A 24,130-nucleotide genomic window follows, 5' to 3' on the forward strand; every position below is an offset into this window, starting at 1 on the left:
CACATATCCCTCGTCGTGCCTGATGCCTCCGCGTACCTCTCGAAAAATGTAACTACACGTCAAAACGATGCGTAGTGCAAGCTCTGTGATTGGTCAGCTTGGTGGCTGTAATGAGTGTGGGCGGTGCTGAAAACCGGCGAGCCCGAAGGAGCGAGTGTTTACAAGTGTCGAGTCCTGTAAAGTAGCTCCAGATGGAAACTTTTTTTTTGTGTTTACCTTATGATTAAAGTTGTTGCACATCCACCGTTTCCCGCTTCTGAATAAGCATGAAGAAATCCGACACAGAGGAACATAAAAACCTACTGCCAGCTAGCGTTTCGGAAGTGTCATTGCAGAGCATCACAAACAGCACGCAGAAGTATAAATGCACGACTACATGTAAGACTGGCGCTGTGGGTCACGGCGATCACTCGATGCAGAAGTATAAATCAGCCTTAAGACTACTCTATATAAGATAACTAATCAAAATGACTCCCCAGAAAATTGATTCATTCGCATAAATATTCAAAACAACTTCACAAGTTTCAAATGCGCATGATATAAATCCATAAGATGACTTGGCTGACCAAAACACTCCCATCAGGTTCGAAAGTCTCCATATAATTCCATCTAATTCCACGAGCTTGATACAGGTTCATAAAGTGAGTACAAGGGCTCCGAAGTCTTCATAAGAATGTTCTGTGCTTCACATGAACTCAAGAGGGTGCTTAGTAAATTGAGCAATGGTACTCTATCCCGGTAGCAAGAACAGCATGAACAGAATCATTACATAGCTGTTGGGCTGCAAAAGTAATCAACAGACCAACGAGTCCTGGTATGCCACTTTAAATTTGGATCACTTACAGTTAACGCAGAGACTGAAAGCCTAGTGATATTTCCAGGCAGAAGACAAGTCAGCTGTTTGATACCTTTCACATAACAGAGAAGCAAAAATATGCTTTAGAATGCCGCTGCAGTTTACAAAGTAAAAACAGATGGTATGCTTATGTATCAATGCACCATCTTTTCATGTGGTATCCTTTAAAGAAATCTTCCTAATCAAACGGCGTTATAAGAACACAACACCTGCTAGACTTCATTTTAACAATGCTCTTAATAACAATAAGAGCAAATTGACTAATCTGAATGCACTGATAAGAGCTGCGAGTGTTAACTGACTATCTGTTTGTGAAACATATCCTCGTAAACATGAGAGGATGTGAGGAAAAACAGAGTGTGTGAAGTGTGCAGATGATCTGTGGCTGGATAAGTAGCTCAAATCAAAGGGCAGGATGGGCCGGAGTTAAGTAGGACAGGGCAGGACCGCTGGGAGGGAGGAAGTTAAAGGAGGGCGAGCGAGATCCAGACACACTGGGACAGAGGAAGAGAGTCGGGCATAAACGTGGTGATCAGGTGCGAGTTCAGAAGAGGCAGCTTCTGTTCACCGTAGTCCTCCAGGACAGACAGGGCCCAGACGGACAGAGCGGTGTTTGGCCCAAATAAATCCAGGTGGCCCAGGATGCTACAGCCACTCCACATTTTAAATATCATCGTTTTATCCTCTCATATTTTTTTTTGGTCAAGATTCATCCTTCGTATTGGTCGCACAAAATAATGTTGCGTCGGGTGAACATTTTGAAATGATATTTATAGTACAACATATACACATAACACTTAATTTGTCTATCATTTGGCCGTCGTGAGACTTCTTTCCTGACTATTTTTATCTGACTGAGTTGATCATGAAAGAAAGCTGGCAATCTCTGGCAGGCTGAAGGCTTGGGATTGCGTTTTTTGTGTGTGTAATCGAAATGAGTATGCAGCAGCAGATGGCATTGGGTGTTTCGTGTGAGATTTTTCAGAAATCACCTCACCATGGTCAATGCGGTTATGCATGGCAACTCAACCTTATGGGTTTGTCGATGAAAACAAGTAAGCTGAAGACTGGAGAAAAAAATCTATAGTATGAAAACAACCTTAAAATGCCAGCAAATAAAACTCTCTATCTCTTGCTTTAACTGATTATAATCCTTGGTCTCTTTCATTCATTTATATTTAAAATGCATTATTTGTATATTTATCTTTTATCTTTTGTCTTTTTGTACAGTATGGTGAACTTGTGATGTTTATTTGTGCTTTGTGGGGAAACAAATTAAATGAATGAATGAACATACCTAAATTAAAAAATATATATGATATAGTACTGATATAAGGAAAATTAGATAATATTAATAATAAATATAAAGAAGCATTTATAGCTGAGTAAAAAAAAACACGTGTATATATATATATATATATATATATATATATATATATATATATACATATTTCATAACATGTTTCAAATAAATTATGTTCAGTAAGTTAGAACGCTGAAATGTAAGAGTTACCTTTGCCTCCAGTTATACTACTTACATAAAATGCGATTATAAGCAGAATTCAACAATTTAAATCAAGTTAAATACAGATTTCTTTACAAACTAGGGCTGCACAATGTATCACAATGTGCAGATACACAATAGTCGCATCGCAAAGATATGCAAAGTCAAGTCTGAATTATAGTTGACCAGGAGCGACAGAATTGCATTTAATCAGTTAATTTATATAGAATATATGATTTATGCAAAAAATATTTCTTACTTAGAATTTTTCTCTTGTTTCTAGTTCAAATATCTACATTTTAAAGCAAAAACAAAATCCTTTAATTTTCTTGTCTTTTCTTTTTTTGCATTGTGATTATTTAATTTCTACCCATACTGTTAGACTCCCCAGAAAACCGTCAAATGGAGTTATTCAAACAATCTTGTGAAACTGTATTAGTATTGCAGCATTTATTGCAGAAAAATAAAATATCGTAATTTCAGATTTTTCCAATATCGTGCAGCCCTAATACAAACTAAGCACAATCATCCTTAAAAAGAAATCCTTACACAATATCAACCACCAATTAATTTAGACAAAGACTTCTACTGTATGTATTGTAATATAAACAGCAGCAACTATAACAATGTGCGGCAATATACCAATTTCTGCCTTAAATATATGTTAATCATTTCATAAAGCAATTTAAATAATGCATAAACGTTAAGAACTCATTTTAAAACAAATACATACACTGTAAAAAAATGGTGGGTTCCACACAATTTCTTCATGTTGTCCCAACACAAATCAATTAACTTAACGTAATAGTTTTTGCTAATTTAAATGGATTGAACATAAAACAATAAAGTTGTCCCCCCCAAAATCTTCAAGAGTTGTGTTGATTCAGCTCATTTTAATAAGTAGTTTGAAAAAACAGCAAAAATCATTTTGGAATGTACACAACACACTTTATCTAGCTTACACACTTTATTTAGCTTACAGGCAAACACTCAAATCAACCTCATCTATATCCTATTCTAAAGAACTCAAATCAAATGTGGACACAGTGAATAACAGAGTAAAAAAAATTACAAACGAATGTGAAACTTTTCATCGAGCAATAGCATCATGTTCAATTCAAACAGACTTCATAGGTGAGGTGACAAATGTAGTCTGGTCCCCCTTTTTTAAGGAGGGAATAATAATAGCTGAAATATCATGCTGCTGATGTTCAGTATCGCCCCTACATACAGATCTGAAAATACTGATGCTCTCAGCAGGGATTCAGCAGTGCACACAAACACACTCCCTCTCAAACACGCACATAAAAAAACACTGTGCTAAATAAATAAAACTCAAATGAGCTCCTAGAGTTGCGAGCAAAGCTTATCTTTTCAGGAACTTTCAGCACCAGGAGAAACATCCAAAGACTGGAGCTGAGAGAGAGGCGAGCGGTGGAGGCCTCTTGTGCCCCAGTGTGGAGACTATTCTCTGAGAAGGTCTTTTTTTTAACGGTGGCTCAAGGGCGCAGCCTATCTGCCAAACTGTAGACTGCAGGAGTCTGTCTATATTTAATAGAAGGCAGATTCATTTATGGGAGTCAAACTGCCATGGCCTAGCAGAAAGTCAATGAAGTTGCATTTTGAGGTGCAATATAAATACAAATATTTGATAATATAAAATAATAAGTTTGTTTCCTTGTAAGTTTCATTTGTACATCCAATCCGAGTGCAAAACCTTTACTTTTAATACATACAAAAAATTATTATAAACTTACATAAAATACATATTGTATAGGCTAGTAAATACTCTTTAAAACCTAGAAAATTAGACAAAATTAAACAAATAAATTTTACTCACACTAGACTTAACAGTTACACTTAACAATAAAGTTTAATTAAAGATTTAATTGATTTAAAGCTATTTAATTTTTTAGGTAAACTACTGCTGTACATGTATTATCTCGTGGCATTATTGCATTAGATGCAGTATAAATCTATGCACTTTCAAGATATAAAAATGACTAAGACATTTTGTACAGTATTTTTTTAAACTTAAATTACACTTATTAATAAAAGACATGCAAGATAATCAATTATATTACATTATATAAATAATTGAACTGCACGTTTTCTCTTTTGAAACTGAAATTAAATTGTAATTTAAGTAAGTATAATATTAAGTCAGTTGTATATTTATGTGTAATTATAATTTTATATTATTACTTTGTACATTCAAATAAATTAAGCCCACTGTATAGAAGTTCACTTAAAGTGATATCCCAAAAATATTCAGTTATTTTATACTAACAAAAGATTACATTTTTGAAGAATATAAGAAACCATCAACTGACTTCAATAGTAATTATTTTTCCCATCATGGAAGTCAATGAATACCAGCTTCCTACACTGTAAAAAATTGCCGGGTTCCAATTTATTGAAGTTATTCCAACACAAATCGATTAAGTTAATGTAATAAATTTAAGTGGACTGAACATAAAATAATTAGGTTGTCACATAAATATCTCAATAATGTTGTTGTTTCAGCTCATTATAAATAAATAGTTTGAATAATCATTTTCTTAGAGAGTAAATTCTTCAAAATATCATATTTTCTGTCTATTATGTTTGATAGAAGAAAAAAAAAGAAACTCATAAATAACCACTCAATGGTTACTAAATGGTGAGTACGTTTTCAATTTGGGGTCAACTATCCCTTTAACCTGTTGGCTTCTGCAATGTAAACAAGACCCAAGAAGTCAACATGATCACCCTTAAAATGCATCCACTTCGATAACAGTCATGCAAACTATTATTAAATATGTCAGGACGACGGCAGCAGACAAAAAAAAAGGGTACACCGAATGCCCCCCGCCCCGTCGTATTTGCCCGACTCCCTCCCCAGACAAAAGTGAAGCTGTCCCACTGACTGACAGATGGAGCCCCCAGCTGACAGATCGGCCGATGTGTTTCATGTTCAGTGGGCGTCCTGAGCCGGCGGCCGCACCGGTCCGGGACGCGGCCTGCAGAGGAGGAAGCCACTTTGAGGGACGGTGAAACACAAGCAGCTACGGAGGGACAGACGGACAGCACTAATGATGAGTGGGGCTTTTTTTTATATGTTGGGTGGTCAGTGTTGAGATGCGTCACACGTTGAGCCATATTTAATCTGAAAACAAATAAGATTATCTGTGCTGGGTTAACTATCCATAACAAAGCAGGGCCGGCAGCTGTTCAAATTTACCATCAGGATGATGGCAGTGTTGTTAAGAGATATTAAGTCGTTAATAAAAAGTAAGACTGTTTCAAGAGTGAAATGATGAAGTCTGAAGTGACAGGAAAACACAATGAGGATAAGAAGTAATTGATATTTGGTTTGGTAACTGTTGAAAAATAAAACTGAATATGACAATAACAATAAGAACGAATCATTTATCGACATAAGACAAAAATTAAAAATAAATCAAACAAAAAAGTGAAAAAATAAATAAATAAACCAAAATGTTGCAAATTTTAATAACTATATTACTTATAATAACTATTACTATCAAATAGGCCCACATGGAATCTGCAGATTTCCACATATTTTTAGTCCATCATGGAGTCTATTTATTAGCTAGCATAAATGTGTAAATTTCTATTTATTCAGTTTTTAAATTAATTTCAGTAATATTATTGACTAATATGAAAATGCTCATATGATTTACTTACAATACGGCTTGTAAAGTAAGATTTTCTGTCTTTTAGTAGATGTATTATATATGAGATTTGCTTTGTTTACCAAATAAGTGGCTCTAATTGGATTTGCATTGTAAACCGTAAATAAAAGTTTTTTATTTATTTATTTTTTTTATTAAATACATTGCGTTTTTGGTTCCGATACTCCCAAAACTCATTCCACATAAATATGCAGATTTTTTACTAAATTATGCGCAGAAATAGCAAAAAAAATTGCAGATTCTGTCTGGCCCTACTAATAACTAATAATAAATAATAAGTATGATACCGAACCACAACACCTTATTTTATCTTTGATGTAATATGTAATATTAACGTAATAAAAATATTATAAATCAAACAGTACTGTTCTGTTTTGATTACAGTGATATAAAATAAAACGACTATGGCAAGTATGCAAATAAATTACATGTTGAATTATAAAAATATAAAATAAACTTTGTTTTAATTACTATTTTATTATTTTAGAAGTTAAATGTAGAACAAGCAAGTCTATATATATATATATATATATATATATAGATAGATATATATATCTATATATATATCTATATATATATATCTATATATATATCTATATATATATCTATATATATATAGATATATATATATATATATATGACTTGTTTATTTTATATTTTTATAATTCAACATGTAATTTATTTGCATACTTGCCATAGTCGTTTATTACGTTAATATTACATATTACATCAAAGATAAAATAAGGTTTTGTGGTTTCATTAAAAAAATTTTAACTTTTTTTAAAAATTTAAATTAATTATTATTATTCTTACAGTTATTGTGTTAATTTTAAAAATTAATTTTTTTAAATCCAAACCTTGAACCTGAAATCACTTCGATTAAACCTAATTGCATAGTAAATGCAGAAAAAAGTGTTGTATAATTTAAAAACTGTAGTACAATAATAAAAAAATCTCTAATGTGAGCTTTTGATTTGATAGTCACTTCATTATTGCCATTTCTGCATCTAAACAAAACGCACATATTAATAATTCATTAAAACATATTTTCACTATAATGAAAACTATGACTAAAATGCAGACATTTTGTAAACAGATTTCATCAGGGAAGAATATTTTTTCCCACAAAAGCAGCACAGGATTTTCATAACAAGGCAGTTCTTGGGAGCAGGACGCTTTCCATAAATACATCAAGCACAAACAACACTGTAAGCACTGCAAGTGAAGCCTAAACCGCTGGCCTTCTGTACTCGCTCTCCGCCTGTGTTTTCACAGCTCAGTCTGACTAGTTTTCCTCTCTTAATCTCAGCCACCCAACTCTCAGCGACTCCTTAGTGAATTACGCTGGCTTTTCAAGCGCCATCAATCTGCTGTCATCAGTGTGTCACTCCCATCACACAATTACCGTTTATGATCCTCATTCGGCAGTGACAAGGTACTGCCACTCTCTCTTCCCCCCTCTCCACTTTTCCTTTTACTTCATTTCACTTTTTCTCTCTGCTTTTTGATATCGCGGCGCTTCAGATGTGCCAGCTCTTTAAAGCGGCCCGATGAGGAAGCGCCCATGGGGGTCCTGGGTATTCGCTTTTGTCTTCCATTTCCTTCCAAAACAGTTTTATTTAACGCCATCCAGCTCGAGTGCCCTCTTTCGCTCTCTCTCCGTCAAGCAAAGGTCAATGAAAGACTGTTTGTGCGCGGCTGATATAAATAGACGCATATGATCTGAAATTAAAATGCATTTTTTTTCTCGTGTGTGTGTGTCCCTCTCTTTCTCTCTCTATGCCTTTGAAAACAAGATAGTTCAAAAAGATTCAGCAGCATTAATGATGCAAACAAACCATGAGAAAAGAAAAAATATAGCAAATAAAAATAATAAAATAATCAATTGTTATTGTAAATTTAAGTACCAGATCAATAATTATGAAGAAAATGCGCTTAATATTTTAATAATAATGTTTTTAAAATTTATTTAAATGTTTATATTAGATATATTTACATAATAATAATAATAATAATAATAATAATAATAATAATAATAATAATAATATGGTAACACTTTACATTAAGGTTGTATTAGTTAATGGTAATTAATGTATTTAACATGATCAAACAATGAACAATGCACTTATTACAGTATTTGTTCATCTTTATTAACACTAGATAAGGAAAATAAAGTTGATTATTGTTAGTTCATGTTAACTTATGTTAGCAAGAATAAATTAGAATTTAATAATTTATTAGTAAATGCTGAACTATGATTACTTAATAAATGCTGTACACATATTATTCATTATTAGCTAATGTAGTAAATACTTTAACTTATGAAACCTTATTATAGAGTGTTACAAATTATACTAATAACAATAAAATTAATAAAATAATCATTTGTTACTGTAAATTTAAGTACCAGAGCAATAATTATGAATATGTGCTATAACAATAACAATAATGTTTTTACATGTAATTTAAATGTATATATACATAATAATAATAATAATAATAATAATAATAATAATATGATAACACTTTACAGTAAGGTTGTATTAGTTAATGGTAATTAATGTATTTACTAACATGAACAAACAATGAACAATGCACTTACTACAGTATTTATTCATCTTTGTTAACACTAGATAACGAAAATAAAGTTAATTATTGTTAGTTCATGTTAACTAATGTTATCAAGAATAAATTTTAATAATGAATTTGTAAATGTTGAACTATGATTAATTAATAAATGCTGTACACATATTGTTCATTATTAGCTGATGTAGTAAATACTTTAACTTTGAAACCTTATTGTAAACTGTTACAAATAACACTAATACCAATTAAACTACTAATAATAATAATAAAAATAAACAATAATACAATAAAATTAAATTAAGAACACTTATTTGTTAATATAAATATTAACTGATTTCTGAATTTACATTTAAATACAAATATCATAGTAAGTAATATGTGTAATATTGATACTGTAATGTAAACTGTTAACATAAGACATTATTTGTGTTGTGACTTGGAATTAATTCATATTCCGCAGGGTTTACAATGACAAAAGCATTTATTATCATACATAGTGTGTTTATTTTATTCTTTCCTGGCCTTCCATCCTACAAACTTCAGCATTTCAGACAAAAATTCAGCTCGTCTTATACTTTAGTTTGAACTCAGTCCTGAGGATACCGCAGATTTTGATGTATCTTGCTGGTGGCAAGAGCTGCTGAAGAGGCTTATTCATAAGATGCAAGTGGGAAGCTTACCTCTCATTCTGTCACTCAATAGTTTATCTAGAAAAATGGATCTGCTCCCCATCACCCCAATGGAGGGAGAAAAAAAAACTCTCTCTAAAAAAAATGTAGCAACTCAACAGTCAATAATCGCACTTAACATGAACAAATATCGCAACACAGATTGGAAAATATCAACAAGTCGACACCTGCACTCTCTATCCACAGATAGTCAAGTTTGTTGGTTCAGCTCTTGCGTTAAGAGCCTGTTTGCTGGCTTTGCCATTGTGAAAGTTTGGCCCTTTGTCTAGAAATCAGTGAGTGCACCTCGGCTACCGCAATTCAAGCGTAAACACTTTTGTGTGTCTCCATATAATACTGTTGCACACAGACCCCAAAATCCTTGGAACAGCTGAGTCCTTCGGTGTCAAAGATAATGGCGATTTATTGCAATGTGAGGCGCTTTTTTTTTTCAGCAATGGTCCCCCCCCACCCCACCAAAAACCCTCCTCCTCCTCCCTCGCTCAAACCGATTAAAATTAAGCCGTAAACATGTGAGGACAGAATTAGCACATTTAGCGAGCCTCCTCTCCCACATCCCATTTTCGCTCCGGAGCGGCTGATCCCTGCAGCCGAACGCGGGTGCAATTTTAATGACGGGGACCGTTTTTGAAGTCCAGATGAAAAAAGCGGCGCTTGGCGTTTGTGGCGGCGCTAGATACGGCGAGGCCGGGTCCGGCGTGATTGGGGGGGAGCGACACAAACTCGGACTCTGGGCTCTTCGATAGTATCGGTGTCATTTTCCTCTCCACGATAAGACGCCTCGCTGACAAGGCCCGATTAGGAGAGAAAAAAAAATCATTATTACATCGCCTTTCATCCGCCGGGGGGTTTCACGATAAACAGCTCACCCGTAGGTAGATTTACAGAGTGGAAAAACCTTATATTGCGCTCACGCACACACACCATCACTTATATACACATTTCTTTCAGTCAATGAGATTTACATTCTGTATTCATATTTGAAAAAAGCTGTACGTTCAAACTTCTAAAAAAGCAGGCCTAAAAAAGCATGCATTTTCAATGAGAAAATGCCCTCATTACAACACAAAAACCCACCATTGTCTTTAGAAAATCCACTCGAGTTAAGTTCTCCTTTCTGCATATCTGCAAACTCTGCAAGCTATTAAAATATTTAACTCTTGTGGCTCTGCTCCGTGAATCAAACAATTATCAAATGACGGCATATTCTTTTTGAAACACAATACGGCATTCAGATTTCAGCAAACTACAAAAACCCAAGTTATTTGGTATGCTATACCTCGAGGAAATCCACTTCACCAAATTGTCCTCATTAAAGAGAGAACAGTGGCGATGTGCTGAAACTTTAAACACCACTATACAATGAAGGAAATCGACTGGAACAGAAATAAATAATGAAAGGCAATGAAACAATTAATTACAGAGGAGCTAGTGCGTGTACGGCAAATTGAACGTAGTTTGATAACACGTATATATCACATTTTAACCAGAATGAAAATGCTTTAATTGATTAATTATTATTCATATTATTATTGCTAATTTCTTCATATTATATAACTTTTGTTGTCAATTTCAAAATAAAATTAATATGGTAACACTTTACAATAAGGTTGTATTAGTTAATGGTAAATAATGCATAACAATAATGTAACATGAACAAATAATGAACAATGCACTTAATACAGTAGTTATTAATCTTTGTTAATGCATTCAATCTCGTTTGTACATTTTTACTTAATTTGTCTAACTGTATTTAGCACAAATAAGCTTAAATGTAATGATTTTTATAATAATTGTTGTTGTTATTGAACTTTACATGCATATACATTAGTTTGAAAGATTATTAAAATATTTCACAATAATAATACACAGTAATAATAGTTAATTCATTTACTATTATATATTTGTACACAACATTAAATTGTAACATTATATTCTTTTTGAGATTATTGAAAGTGATTTAAAACACAAACATTTCATTAAATAAATAACTTCTTAAATAACAGCTAAAATTTATTTTAAAAATCAGATTAAACATTTGTTGCTGTTTAAATTAACATAAAATTAATTGTTATTATTATTTTCTCAATTATTGAATAATAAAAGTAATGATGATGATGATAATAATTATTATATTAGTTAATTAGGTAATTAGATAATAGTTATTATTATTATTATTTCAAATATAGGAAGAAAGGCCATGACAACAAGTACACAACTGTTAATATAAAATATCTATAAATCTGTTCAAAGAGCCTTATTGCTTTTACTTAATGGCTAAAAACAACCAGAAAATCTGAGAAATGCAGAGAAATGAAGGAAAGAAAAATGAAAGAATGATAACATGGAGGAGAAAGAGGAAAAAAGGAGCTAGAAGGAGTGAGACGGAAAGAAACGGAGACAATTGCGGGTCTGTTACTGGGACACTCTGACACCCATGGACTGACACAGCATGTCTTAAAGCTGCGCTCGCTCTCGAAAGAAGCCGTTTCTTCATGTTTACAAAATGGATTTATTTATTTCTGCATCCGATCATTTATTTCCTTATTTATATGTATCGGGGGGCAAACTCGGCTCCTCCGAAAAGCCCACAAACGACAATGACGGCGCTCCCCCTTCGGATGCTCTTTTAATACCACAGCAGAAAGAGAAAAAAAATCAAACTGCTCTCAAACAAATTGATGTACTCTTTAATACAGTCGTCACATCATCACAGGGTCCTCGCGTCGTCTGCCTTGGTGACAACTGCAGGGCTGCTTAGCTTAGCCATGGCTACTGCTTTGTTGGTCGCTTCAATGATTTATCACAAAAAAAGAGAGAAAAAGGGAAGAAGAGAGGGAGAGAGAGAAAGAAAAGAAGGGCCTCTCGATTGAGTCATTGGCACCTTTGATTGACAAGGCCTAATCAGCTTATCTGGGTGCTAATAAAGATGATGGCCTGTGGAGACACTCTCTACCTGGCTCTGCGTGAACTTTGGGCCCTGGTGAGGGCCCCGGGGGCCAGGCCCCGACCCACTCTGCTTATCTAAACACTGCTGAAATCAATCCCTAATGAGCTGGTTTCATTTGGCCCCATCGATCTGCTGGCGCGCCGGCTGCTGCTGCGCATTCAAAGGCCACCGTACGGACACTGCTTCTCGTTCGTTTATATCGGACACACCATTCAGTTTTATTTGGATTAATTCACAGATTTGGAAGTCAACCCATAAACTCTCGGCAATTAAATATTTCTCATTATACAAATCTGAAATGATTTAATAAATGCTATTATGTGAGCTGTGTTATTACTTTAAGACATGTCCAAAATTATTCTATCAAGGTACTTTATGCTATAAATTTAAGATTTTACTATAGAGCCAGATCAGTCTCAAAAATAATACATTTACAAAATAAAATTCTCCCATCCACAAAACAATTCACATTTACAAAATCCAATTTGTAAGTTCAAAACACGAATCAGAAATGCGCAAGTCCAATTCGTGAATTCAAAACACAATTTAAAAATACGCAAATATAATTCATTTGGTGAAACTATTTATGATTTTTACTTTTTGAAAAAGTATATTTGGATTTTGTAAATGTGAATTGTGCTGTGCATGTATACATTTTCATTTTGTAAATGTATTTTTTAGACTGATCTGGCTCCATCATTTACTAGTAAAAAAAAACGTGTACATATTTATGTTGAACATGGAGGTATGATTAATTATGAGTAATGAGTAGATTGAAGTTATTCTAGTAACTTTCAGCGATTGAATTGTTTTCACTGAAAATAAATATACATTGTTAAATTCTTTTGAATGTTATGTAAATCTTTTTAGGCTTTAAATTTGAATAAAGTATTAATATAAACACAATGTAAATATATGTGTGCATAAATACTTTCAAATCTGTCTATATTAGTACAATTTCTATATCTAACAGGGACTTTTTAGTACATTATTTAATGTACTCAATTGACCTATATTACATACATACACAAAATATAGTGTAGTAAAGCATATAAAAATTAAATATGAAATGTTATCTGTGTATACAGTATGCATACATATCTTTTTTGTAGTTTTTTCTTTAACAATCCCAAATGTGACTTGAAACAACATATTGAAACCCCCTAGGTATTTCTTTTCCAGCATACAAAACATATTTTGCCCACTTCCTGGGTTTTCACAAACAGCCGGGCACCTCTTTGATTAGGGTTGATTTAACGCTCGTGGGCTCTGGGACATCTCTGATTTAAATGCCTTTAAATTGGCTGCTTTGCTCCCTCCTACTGTACTCCAGGCTCTCTTCAGTCCGGCGTGCCTCTGGTTCAGGCAGCTTTAAAGTGGTAGCCCTCTCCTAATGAAGACCCATACTTTATTTATGAGACAAACAGTTTAGTAAAAAGCTCTGCATGTCCAGAGAGCACTCTCAATATCTCTCAGAGGGCCTGGAGTGCTCCTGACATGCTACTACTGAACTGAATTCATCATACACTAAAATCACCCTTAAAACACACAAACGCACACTTGTAGTCCTCCAACTGATAGTGTAGAAGGGTAATCAAAATATCGGATACAAGCTACATAAAAATTACACAAAAAATATGGGGAATTCTTGCAGAATGATTAAAAATAATATGGTATGATAAAATTCAACATTTCTTATAGAAAAATTTGATTAAGAAATTATTTGGTTAATAAGAACTGCATATTTTAAAATCTTAAATATGTCCTTGTAATGAAACTTGTAAAATAATAATAATAATAATAATAAAAACAACAACAACAACAACAACAATAAATATTATATGAATAATAATAATAATAATAATAATAATAATAATAATAATAACAACTATTATTTCAATAATATAATAATAATATAATAATAATAATAATAATAATAAATATGATTTCAATAATAATAATAATATTATAATAATAATAATAATATTAATAACTATGATAATAACTATAATAACTATAATAATAATAATAATAATAACAACTATTATTTCAATAATAATAATAATATAATAATAATAATAATAATAATAATAATAATAATAACTATAATAATAATAATAATAATAATAGTAAATATTATTTTAATAATAATAATAATAATAATAATAATATAATAATAATAATAATAATAATAATAATAATAATATCAATAACAATAATAATAAAAATATTTAATAATAATGTTTATTATTATTATTATTATTATTATTATTATTATTATTATTATAACAATAACAACAATAATAATAATAATGATGATAATAATAATAACAGTATTAATAATAATAATAATAATAATAATAATAACAGTAATAATAATAATTATTATTATTATTATAGCAATAATAATAACAATATTATTATTAATAATAATGATAATAATAATAATAATAATAATATCAATATCAATAACAATAATAATATTAATTACAACAACAACAACAACAATGGCAATAATAATAATAATAATAATAATAATAATAATAATATCAATCACAATCATAATAATAATAATTATTATTATTATTATTATTATTATTATTATAACAACAACTACTACTACCACCACTACAACAACAATAATAGTAATTTTAATAATAGTAATAACAATATTATCAATAACAATAATAATAAAAATATTAATAATAATACTAACACTAAAAATAACAGTAACATTAATAACAACAACAACAACCACAATAATAATAATAATAATAATAATACTAATAACAACAAAACAGCAGTTAAATGAACAAAACATGACTGTAACCACAATATGGTTTTGCCAATTTAATATATACACAACAAATTATATAACAACTATAAACAATATCAGTTGTGTTATATTGAATGCATTTATGTATAAGTACTGAAATGTTGGCTTTTTACGTTTTACCTTCTGTATTATTGTAATACTACTATTGTATTTGTGTATGGAATAAATAATATATATATTGATATTGTATCATTATTTATTAATTAAAATTCAATTAAAGTCTTATAGCATAGCAAAAACATTACAATTACATCTAATTAAAAAGTTAAAATGTTATATAAAATGAGGGTAACACTTTATAATCAGGTTGTAATAGTTACCATTATTTGACACATTTATTAATATAAAAAAACAATGAACAAAACATTTATTACTGTATTTATTAACAATAGTAAGGGAAATACATTTGTTCATTGTTAGTTCATGTTAACTCAGTGCATTAACTAATGCTAACAAGCATGAGTTTTGCAATGCAATAGTAAATATTGATGTATGATGAACTATTAAATTCTGTATAGTTCATTATTAGTTAATGCAATAACTAATCAAACCTTATTGTGAAGTGTGACCATAATAACTAATTACACTACAGTATTACATAGAAAAATTATATTTTAAAATAATTATTTAGCTTTATTTTCTTTGTTTTGTTTCATTGCAAAATAGCAGAAGCCGGCGCTCTATAGCCGCCGCTAAAGCAAGTATGGTTTGTCGCTCGAGTGAATCTGAACACACAGTCCATAAACTGGCCGATCCGCCTCAGTGTGACACGAGGAGCGAGGGTCAGCGCCGCAGCCCAAACAAAGCGCAAACAAACCCCTGTATCTCCACAACAGCCACTGAAGCGGTTCTGTGTTTACCCGACTCTGCGCGGGTCTTTTGCTACACGTCGCACACGGTTGCTGTGCCCAAATCCCAAAAGTACAGGCTTTGTCCTTCTTGGAGCACTTCAGTTTAGGACTACCTGCGGCTCTGCTTTTAAGACGCAGGTGTGAGAGTGTGTGTTGGGGTGGTCGGTGGGTACGAGGGTCAGGGATTAGGATCACAGGAGTGCAGACGCGCAGGCCGAGTTGCGCTTTAACGCGGTTAGAGAAGGGCTGAGTAAACAGGCATTGTTCTGCGCTTGCGGCTCCCACACTGAGAGCAGTGCAAGCGCTGAGGCATTGTGACAGAAAGCAGAAGCCGTCCTTTATGAGGGGAAAAACTCCTCTCACAGGGGGTCTGATCCCGTCATCGCAGTGTACGGGTTTCCGCTTTAGTACCAACTAAAAAAAAAAGTAGGCAATTCAATTGGGCAGACATAAGCTAAAAAATATGTCGGAATAGAGGAAAAACAAAAGGCCCTCATTCGGCGAATACCAGAAAAAAAAAAGAAAGGGAGAAATGAAATGGCAGCTTGAGAGGATCCAAAATAAATGAAACTAAATTTTTCAGCAGAGGATGCAGATTGCATTTATGAATTTGTGAGTTGTTCTTGCGAGACATCAAACGCCAGTGGTCTGCGCAACCCTTTCTTGATTTGAATTATTAACTCTGTCGATGTGGCGCGCGAGCCACCCTGCCATTATAGTGTAAATTAACAAACTTTTCAAAACTAAGGCAGAAGCCAAAGAAAGCCAGCAGCTTCTTGAAGAACGAGCTTTGATACGTCTCTGAGGAATACACTCTGCCTCAACAACACACGGTGACAGTCAGGCTTTTTTTTTAAAAAAAAGAAAAGATGCCTGATGATTTAATCCATTTCAGATCTAAATTAGTTCATTTTTCTTGTATTTAAAGATGAAAACTAACCTTCAGACAGGTGCGAATCGGGGGCTTTATTTAGAAATGGATTTATTAAAAGATCTCTGTCTTTATTTAGCTCGAAACATTGCAGGACGTGAGAGGCAGGCTGTTGTTGTTGTTGTTTATTCTAGTCGACACGCCATCATTTGGTACCCATAATAAAAACTCTCTCTCTTAGACACACACAGGTAGGTGAATGGAAATCAGGCGGTGTGTTTTGTGTGAGCTGAACAGTACTGCGGCTGCTGCTCTACACCTCTCTCTCCGTTGCTTTTCTTTGATGTGCTCCTGAAAATGTCACCAGTCGTCAAGGCGTTTTTTTTATTTTTCGCTCTCTCTCTCTCTTTAAGCGCGCATACGAGCAAGACAATTTGCTGTCGCTCACCCCGCCCGCTACCCAGAATGCCTACCGGTTTCCACTGCTATCTGGTAGCCAGCTTCCAGCCTCCGAGATGACCTTTCCAGCCTCTCTGTGTTGTCCAACAGATGTGCTCTCTGAAACACAAACCACAGATGGAAAGAAAACAATGAGAGTGGTTGAGAACACTGGGACGTTATTTACAGAGAGATTTTCAACACGTAATAACAGGCGCACACTAAGACAAAAGGGTATAGACCACTTAGTTTTAATTTAACTTCTACGTTGATTTAAGAACGTCTAATTATGAGTTGCGTTTTCATAACAAATTGGACTGATCTTCGTGCAAATTCCAAAGGAAAAAGGGATGGAGCTCCAATCTAACACCTTTCCTTCTTTTTAATTGAGACTTCCTTTTTTTTGCTGCACTGGCTTTGTTCTGAAGGTGTTGCCAGATCTCATTACCTCACATTTAAATCCAGGGCAAAGATTAGCATGGGAGGGATGGCTAATTGAGCTGTAATATATTTTCAAATGCTGCTTCGGATTATCCAATATCTGTTAGTTTGAGAAGTTCAGGATGCCACCGTGAACCCGTTACACTGACTTTTTCCATTTGTTGTGTGAGTGAGTGTGTAGACACTCTAAACACTTTGTGGTTGGGCTACAGCGCAGGTTGAATGTTGCAGGGGTCACAGTAAATAATGCAAGCCAAACATTTTCAAGGAAAACTTGTTCAGTCCTGTGTCCAGGTACACATGTAATGTATGAAGTCAAAGTCATAAATTTAAGATGAAAATAAACATCATGGTCAAGTGCTAGATATATTAATATTGCAAATCATGGGGAAAATGCATATGTCCTTCAAATTATGATAAAATAAAAAAAATTAAATATATATTAAATTTAATTGTTACAATATATATAATTATTGTAATAGCTCAAGTTTTCCCCACAGTCCAAAGACATGCAGTATAGGTGAATTAGATTAACTAAATTGGCCATAGTGTATGTGTATGAATGAGTGTGTATGGATGTTTCCCAGTACTGGGTTGCCACTGGAAAGGCATACGCTGTGTAAAACATATGCTGGATATGCGGTTCATTCTGCTGTGGCGACCCCTGATGAAAAACGAGACTAAGCTGAAGGAAAATGAATGAATGAATGAATGATTGAATGAATAAATGAGTAATTGTTAATAGCAGAGCTAAATTTTCAGCAACACTACTCCAGTTTTAGTTCAGTTCAAGTCATGTGGTCCTTCAGAAATCACTCCGATTGGTTGAAAATGCATTATTTATTTGTATTATCAGTTAAATGTCTATTGACAGCTGAAAATTGAGACATTTTTTAAAATGTTTGAACAATTAAAAGAACGGTTTAGTGTAAGTGTAAGAAGCTGTTCTTTTTTTATTCTTACTTGAATTACTTTACGGTCACACCTGATCTATTTCAATGCCTGCTTGCCAGAAAAAGTATCCACTGTATGCATTTTTACAAAAAGTCTTACAGACCGGAAGTCTTTAAACACTACATTCTCAGAATTAAAGGTACAGGAGCTGTGACTGGGGCAGTACTTTTTCAAAAGATACATATTTGTACCTAAAGAGACCACAGTGGTTCTTCAAAGGTACATATTAGTACCCAAATGCACCTTAAATGTACCAATATGGTTCTTTAAGGTACCAATATGGTCCTTTAAGGTACCGATATAGTCCATTAAAGTACCAATATGGTCTCTTCAGGTACAAATATGTACCTTTTGAGAAGGTACTGCCCCAGTGACAGCTCCTGTACCTTTATTTCAGAGAGTGTATATATGAACATTAGTATCACAATAAAACAATAAATGGTGATTTTAAGTTTAATATTCACAGCACAGCGGGATCAGTCATGTTTTCTGGTCCTCTTGAATGATTTCCGTTGAGATGTTTTTGCAAGTGTTGTAAGAAAATGCAGCACGTTTTATTAACATGTTTGTGTTGTGTGAAACTGCAGCACGTTTTATTAATATGTTTGTGTTGTGTGAAAATGCAGCACGTTTTTTAATGTGTATACGTTGTGGCGTGTGCTGTAAAATGGATGAAGTAATTTTCTTAATTTGCTGGCATTGTGTTTTCTTAAATTGCAGCATGTTAAGCTCTGTCGGCCACGGTAATCCATGCATAAAAATTCCTAGGAATACAATACAGTGGTAATGAAAATTTATTACAAATTACATTTTCATTAAAAAAAAAGTCTCCCTAAAACCTGATAACTGTGTCGTCCAGTGTGAGTTCTGAGTACACTCTTAAAACAGAAGGTTGTAATAAGAAGTAAAGCAGTTCTTTAGATTGTTTAATTGTTCTTTAGACTATAAAAAATGGTTTGAATAGTTCTTTAAAGAACCAAAAAAAAATAATTTCCCATGGCATTGCTGCAAAAACTCTTTTGAAACCCTTACTTTGCATCTTGTGTTTCAATGGGAGAACCATCAATGCAAAGTTGTTTCTCTGATTAAAATTGCAAATGTATAGTTACTTCACTACTTAGAAATCATCCAGAACCTGATTTCTTTCACATCACATGCCACAATTTCCCACAATTCTAAACTTCCCTTAAAAACTTTGTGCTCTCAAACTTTTGAACCCCCGAGTAGTTACCGAAAACTAGGTTTCATGCACCCCAATTCCGATAAGCCATATAATTTATGACTGTGAACACTGAATTAGACCACTGCATTTCCATTCGTAAACACTATTTTTAAAGGACATTAACCTTTATTCATATTTACATGTAAGGAAAGAATAAAGAAACGGAGGAGAAAAAAATGAGTTTCCAGTTCTAGTTAAGCTGTCAAAATATGTAGCGGCTAATCACTCTGAGGAAATGAAATGAAAAATAGACGACATTCCACTTTTCAAAGTTTGACAATCACAGATAAGGGAAAGAGGGAGGGAGAGAGAGAGAGAGAGAGAGAGAAAAAACTGTATGTCTGAACTTTTTCTTCTTCTCTTCCTCTCGGTTGACAGATGTCATTTAAAATAGCTGAAATACTTTTAATAGTTTAAGGGAGGGGGTGTTAGTGGGAGATAGAGGGAGGGAGAGAGAGAAAAAGAGAGAGAGAGAAAGAGGAGAGAACGGGGGTGGGAGTGCGTATGGGGAAAAGGGAGCCATCTCTGCCTAATGAGCCCCTCTGGATCAGCTGAGATGGAGGGGACGTATTGACATGCACCGCTTAAACTAATACACCTAGACCAGGGATGTGCCTGTGTGCCTGGAAGCACAAGGCAGCCGGGGATACTGACAGAGTAGCTCGCTCCCCCGTCTTCAAAGAGCTCAAGTGATTAGTATGTTATCATTACCATTCGAAACGTGATTTTCCTATTCCCTCTCGGCAAAGGTGACACGTCTCGGGGAGACGGCCAGCAGACTCGCGCGCCGGAAAGCCACTTCAAAGCTTTTTCTTGAATTTCTCTCCCTCGTTCGTTCTCACTCCCTCAGTACGGTCTCTTTTTGGGTGGGAGGGGGGATGTTGATGTCTATTGTGCGAGTGTGTGGGGTTTGCGGGGGAATAGAGGTGACACACGCTGAAGGTAGCCACGCAGGTGCAGTGACGACAACAGAGAGGAGATGGAAAACGCGAAAGAGTTGCCTATCAGAACGAATTATCGGGCTGCTGTGGAATTGTTTTCGTTAAACATCCGACGTGCTGATCCCAACGCATCCGCGAGGTGCAACAAAAACACGTTAGACATAATATTTGTACATTTCAAATATTGCATTTAAATATTTAAACCTAAAAGTCCAAGGAAACAAATAATAAATAGAATGTAGGAACAACTAAAAAACAAGCTTACAACAAAAAGCATATTTTTGGGGAGCTTACAATCATGTTGTCACTCTGTAAAAAATTCTAGGTTTCACAGAATTCCTTCATGTCGTCCCAACATAAATCGATTAAGTTAATCCCTTTTAAAAATTTAAGTGGATTGAACATAAAACAATTAAGTTGTCCCCCCAAAAAAACTTAATAATTGTGTTGTTTCAACTAATTTTAAATAAGTAGTTTGAAAAAGCAGCAAAAGTCATTTTTTGAGTGCATATTTCATCTTATATTATAATTTGATTTAATATTTCATAAACATACATATCATTTAGATAAAATGTATACACTAGAGCAGATAGGTTTTCCAAATTTGAACCAAACTTTAGTTCCATTGATCAAGAAAGCACTAGAGAAGGCATGTGTATTGCATAAAGCCCTTATATAAAGACTGTTTAGGCATTTTCTATGCAATCGACTAACCATGTGGTCACATGGCCGCTAATTTTCAAATTCACAAAAGTTACAATACGTTTACGTTTATACCAACAATCTGACCATTAATACATTTTACAGAGCTTCTCCTGTGCATACAAATACCAAATTAATAATCAACATACCTATTATCGAATACAAGTATTAGCACAGAAATGGTGAAAATGTGAAGGAATTGCCTACAAAAAAACAAATCGACCTTAGTACCTCAGATTTTATTTCCGATGAATGTCTACACCTAAATGTATCCATCAATTTGTACAGTATATATGCAATTAGTATATCAACTCTTACAGACCAAACTCAATTTCTTAATTAATTTGTTATTACAGTGTCATCAGAGTCTTTTTGGTCATATGGAGCCCAAAACAACAATGCAAGAACATCTCAAAAATGGCAAATTCCTAAAGTTTAAAAAAAAGTAAATTATCTATTAAGACAACTTGGTGTGTTAGATTTGTTTTCAATAATCATTTTCAACAATCAATCAATATATGGCTCTATTCAAACTTTATGAGATCAAACTAACCTGAATAAAAGAAACATATTTTTTTCTTGATTTATTTCTTATTTTATTTCTAAGCAGGACAGCCAAAATAATCTCTTTGGATTATGTAGGTCATTGTGTAGACTCAAAAAATTACTTTTTCTTCTTGTTTAAACAAATTTAAAATGAGTTGAAACAACACAATGCTTAATGTTTTTTTGGGACAACTTAATTCTTTTATATTCAATCCACTTAAATTCGTCAAAATTATTAGATTTACTAAATCCATTTGTGTTGGGGTTAACATGAATGAACTGTGTGGAACCCAGCATATTTACAGTGTATGAAAGAAAAGCACTGGGATGGCTATCACTTTCAAAACGAATACATTGCTACTCCATATCTGTAAGCAAATTGCAAAAAAAAAAAAGTTAAATTTGTATATACAATTTTTAAATATGCAGAAGAAAAAGCCCTGGATGAATTTCAACTCTCACAAACCAAAATGACCTAAAACCCTTAATTTTTTTTTCTTGATTTATTAATTATCAGAGTCGCAAGTCTGTCAAATGTATTTCTTTTTTATCATTTCGAAGACTTCAAGTATAGATACAGTGATGGCAACAGCACAGAGAGGGTGACTTCCTGAAAACCTGAAAGAATGGTCTATCAAAACGAATGATCTTGCCACTGCGGATTTGTTTTCATTACATGTCAAGCGTGCGTATCCGTAAGGTGTAACAAAGCGCATTTAGACGGAACATATCAGACAAGATATTTAAAACAAAAAGCCCTGGATGCACTATCACTCATCCTCACAGAGCAAACTGACCTCAATAAAAGCAATCGCTTCATTTCTTGATTTATTCACTATTAGAGCAGCAGGACTGTCAAAATTGTCTTTCTTTTTTCAGTTTTATAGAGTTCAACAGAAGCTTCTTTTAAAGAGGGCATGATAAATATTGGTGCGTCTGCGACCGCCTCTGCACGCGCCCCTTCTCATTTGTGCCAATGCATGTATGCCTTTTTATCTGACACCTACTTTCTCTACAAAGACGTTCTTAGATACTATAAACGAGAATTTCTTTTTTGCTTTTTTATTTTTTCGTGAAGAACCGCACTTCAGTTGTAAGTTATTAACGTGGAACCCAGGAACAATGCGAATGCGACTCAAAAGAATTGTCTTCCCTTTCCCTCTCCTTTTTTCAATATCAAACGCGAACGCTTACAATCGCAATTTTCAAAAGTTTTGATGATTCCTTATTATTTCGAATGGGGAGGGGGTGGTGGTGGTATAGTCAAAGTGAATAATGATGACAGCTATGATTCAGACTGACTATGTGATCTTCTTCATCGTTTGTTTGGGACTTGTAAGAAAAGGAATTACAAGTGTCAAACAGCTGTGAATACGGGTGCTAAATATTTAAACATGTTTTCCAGCTGAGGAAAAGTACAGTTTTTAAAAAGCAGGCTAAGTGTGTATAAGCTGCGCTGGCTTTGATTCAAATTCAGCAAAATGGGAGAAGGAGAAATACATATATATATATGATTTGAAAGCTGCACATTCTGAGGTTGGAAAAAAGAGGGGGTTGTTGAACCCATTGAAAATATCTTCTGACCCAAGGCTGGAAATAAAAAAAAAAGCTATATTCCCATTTTGTTTGGTCATGTGGGGGGGGAGAAAATACACAAGTCAAGGTAGGTTGGCGAGAACGGAGAACTGTAAGGGGCTGTAAATTATAAATATAGGACGGTGGAGATGCTCAACAAATGGGATTATTCAGCAATAGGAAGTGAAGAAACCTAAACAATATACTGACACACAGAGACAAGGCTCCCCAAACCAGGAGCACTACTGAATTTCTTGTCCTATATGAGCTATGAGGATCTTCCAGCATGAGTTGTGTTGTTTACTTCAACATTTCTGGTGTAGCTTTGAGATGGGGAAGAGTAAGGATTAAAAAAAGATCTGATTTGGGTCACTATATATGAAATCATGTTGTTTTTTATGCAGTACATAACAGGATGACATATTTACATTAGTAATGAATTAGTAAAATGACGCAAGTGTCTTTTAATT

General features: G+C 33.6%; 1 protein-coding gene across 1 annotated transcript in view; it reads right to left on the reverse strand.

Moving 5' to 3' along the window:
• Positions 1-24,130, reverse strand: part of vti1a (vesicle transport through interaction with t-SNAREs 1A) — a 251,266-nt gene that overhangs the window by 151,295 nt on the left and 75,841 nt on the right. Inside the window, exon 5 of the mRNA XM_056470051.1 lies at positions 17,315-17,399. Within this exon, the coding sequence (XP_056326026.1) occupies positions 17,315-17,399 (85 nt within the window). The remainder of the gene's footprint in view (positions 1-17,314; positions 17,400-24,130) is intronic.

Source organism: Danio aesculapii, chromosome 12 (assembly GCF_903798145.1).
Source record: "Danio aesculapii chromosome 12, fDanAes4.1, whole genome shotgun sequence".
Classification (NCBI taxonomy): domain Eukaryota; kingdom Metazoa; phylum Chordata; class Actinopteri; order Cypriniformes; family Danionidae; genus Danio; species Danio aesculapii.